Source organism: Notothenia coriiceps, unplaced genomic scaffold, assembly GCF_000735185.1.
Source record: "Notothenia coriiceps isolate Sejong01 unplaced genomic scaffold, NC01 NC01_scaffold00037129, whole genome shotgun sequence".
NCBI lineage: Eukaryota > Metazoa > Chordata > Actinopteri > Perciformes > Nototheniidae > Notothenia > Notothenia coriiceps.
Genome location: NW_011369830.1, coordinates 7277 through 9178, shown reverse-complemented (window position 1 = coordinate 9178; position 1902 = coordinate 7277). Strand labels below are relative to the sequence as shown.

General features: G+C 46.4%; 1 protein-coding gene across 1 annotated transcript; it reads left to right on the top strand.

Moving 5' to 3' along the window:
* Window positions 1-232: 232 nt before the first annotated feature.
* LOC104964327 (sterol regulatory element-binding protein cleavage-activating protein-like) lies at window positions 233-1607 on the top strand. Its single transcript, XM_010793074.1, has 2 exons — window positions 233-622; window positions 833-1607. The coding sequence occupies exons 1-2, from the start codon at window positions 398-400 to the stop codon at window positions 1076-1078; spliced, it is 471 nt and encodes a 156-aa protein (XP_010791376.1). The 5' UTR covers window positions 233-397; the 3' UTR covers window positions 1079-1607.
* The last annotated feature ends 295 nt before the right edge of the window (window positions 1608-1902 follow it).

Sequence of the window (1902 nt, the reverse complement as noted above, 5' to 3'; positions counted from 1 at the left end):
GTGCAAGCTGCCGTTTCAGGCCTTTTATTGTGGCCAGCCTAAGGCACACCTGTGCAATAATCATGCTGTCTAATCAGCATCTTGATATGCCACACCTTTGAGGTGGGATGGATTATCTCGGCAAAGGAGAAGTGCTCACTATCACAGATTTTTTCAGATTTGTGAACAATATTTGAGAGAAATGGTTATTTTGTGTGTAAAGAAAATGTTTTAGATCTTTGAGTTCAGCAAAAACAAAAGTGTTGCGTTTATATTTCTGTTCAGTGTATGTCAAGTGTTATAGTATAGTGTGTCAAAAAAAATGCACATTACGGTATTTTGATAAAAAGTCATAAAAAAGTATGTTTAAAAAAAGTAGTAGAAAAGTACGTCACATGTAGAAAGTCATATACCTCACATGTTTGTTCCTCCTCAGACGATGGTCCTGGCGAGCGGCGGGCAGGACGGAGCCATCTGCCTCTGGGACGTCCTGACGGGGAGTCGTGTCAGCCATGTTTACGGTCACCGTGGCGACGTCACCTCGTTGGTCTGCACCAACTCCTGCGTCATCAGCTCAGGACTGGACGACCTCATCTGTATCTGGGACCGAAGCACCGGGATCAAACTGTACTCCATACAGCAGGTAACGCTGTCGTTCTGCCTCTAGGAGGGGCTTACTGATATACCCCAACAAACACTTCAGAGACATGTTCTGTACATATCTGAGACCTATAATGTGTTGAGAGTTTACCTTTAAGGTTCTTTGCTTGTGAAATGAATAGGAACAATGATCCAAAATGTGTCCTAGAATACCCCAACATTGACCCCTTTCCCTCTCTCCTCTGGTCCCCAGGAGGCGGGCTGCGGGGCCAGTCTGGGGGTCATCTCTGAGTCCCTGCTGGTGACGGGGGGGCAGGGCTGCGTCTCCTTCTGGGACCTGAACTTCGGGGACCTGCTGCAGACGGTGTATTTGGGCCAGAGCAGCGACGGGCAGGGCGTCCGGCAGCTGCTGGTGCTCGACAACGCCGCCATCATCTGTGACTTCGGCAGCGAGCTCAGCCTGGTGTACGTGCCCTCGGTGCTGGAGAAGCTCGACTGACGAGGGACGGAGAAAACAAACAAAAACTCAAAACTTTTTTTTGCTCTTTTCTTGTTTCTGACCCAAAGGAGCCACGGTTTGTCGAACAGTTGCATAAAAGGCTCTTTTTATTTGTATTTTCTTGTAGCACAAGCCCGGATGTAGAAAAACAAACGGACTGATTGTGCGTCCTGCTGCATTTTATCAGAGGAGGGAGCGTGACAGACTCTCGATCCTGAACGTTTTTAACGAGGGTCAGTTTTAAGAAAAGCTGGATGTTTTAAAGAGGATCCATCGGTCACCAGTTTGTGCTTTTTTTGGTTTGTTTTTTTAATGCGTGTGTTTATTTTGTGGCTCTGCCCTCTATGCTGCTTATACGGGTGAGGCTGTACTGAGACCTCACCCGCCCAGAGAGGGAGATACAACTGTCTCCTTATTTTGTAATATTCCTGCTGCCTCTTTTTGCAGCTGTGCAGGTCTACGGTGTGTGTGTGTGTGTGTGTGTGTGTGTGTGTGTGTGTGTGTGTGTGTGTGTGTGTGTGTGTGTGTGTGTGTGTGTGTGTGTGTGTGTGTGTGTGTGTGTGTGTGTGTATGTGTGTGTGTGTGTGTGTGTGTGTGTGTGTGTGTGTGTGTGTGTGTGTGTGTGTGTGTGTGTGTGTGTGTGAGAAGGCCCTTTTTATGGCAAAACACTGCTGAGAACAAACATTAAAATGATCGTGTGTGCGACTGTGTGAGTGAGGGAGAACTGATGATTACTGTATAAAGTAAACCTCCATTAGGGGGCTGTTTTTATATGTATAAATCTATTATTTATTAGCGATACAGTTTTGAATAACTGTTTTGTT

Bases quoted from the DNA above. Each gene is read 5' to 3' on its own strand.
- LOC104964327 (XM_010793074.1), top strand. From the start codon at position 398: ATGTTTGTTCCTCCTCAGACGATGGTCCTGGCGAGCGGCGGGCAGGAC. The intron at 623-832 runs GTAACGCTGTCG...TCTGGTCCCCAG, and splicing joins AACTGTACTCCATACAGCAG to GAGGCGGGCTGCGGGGCCAG.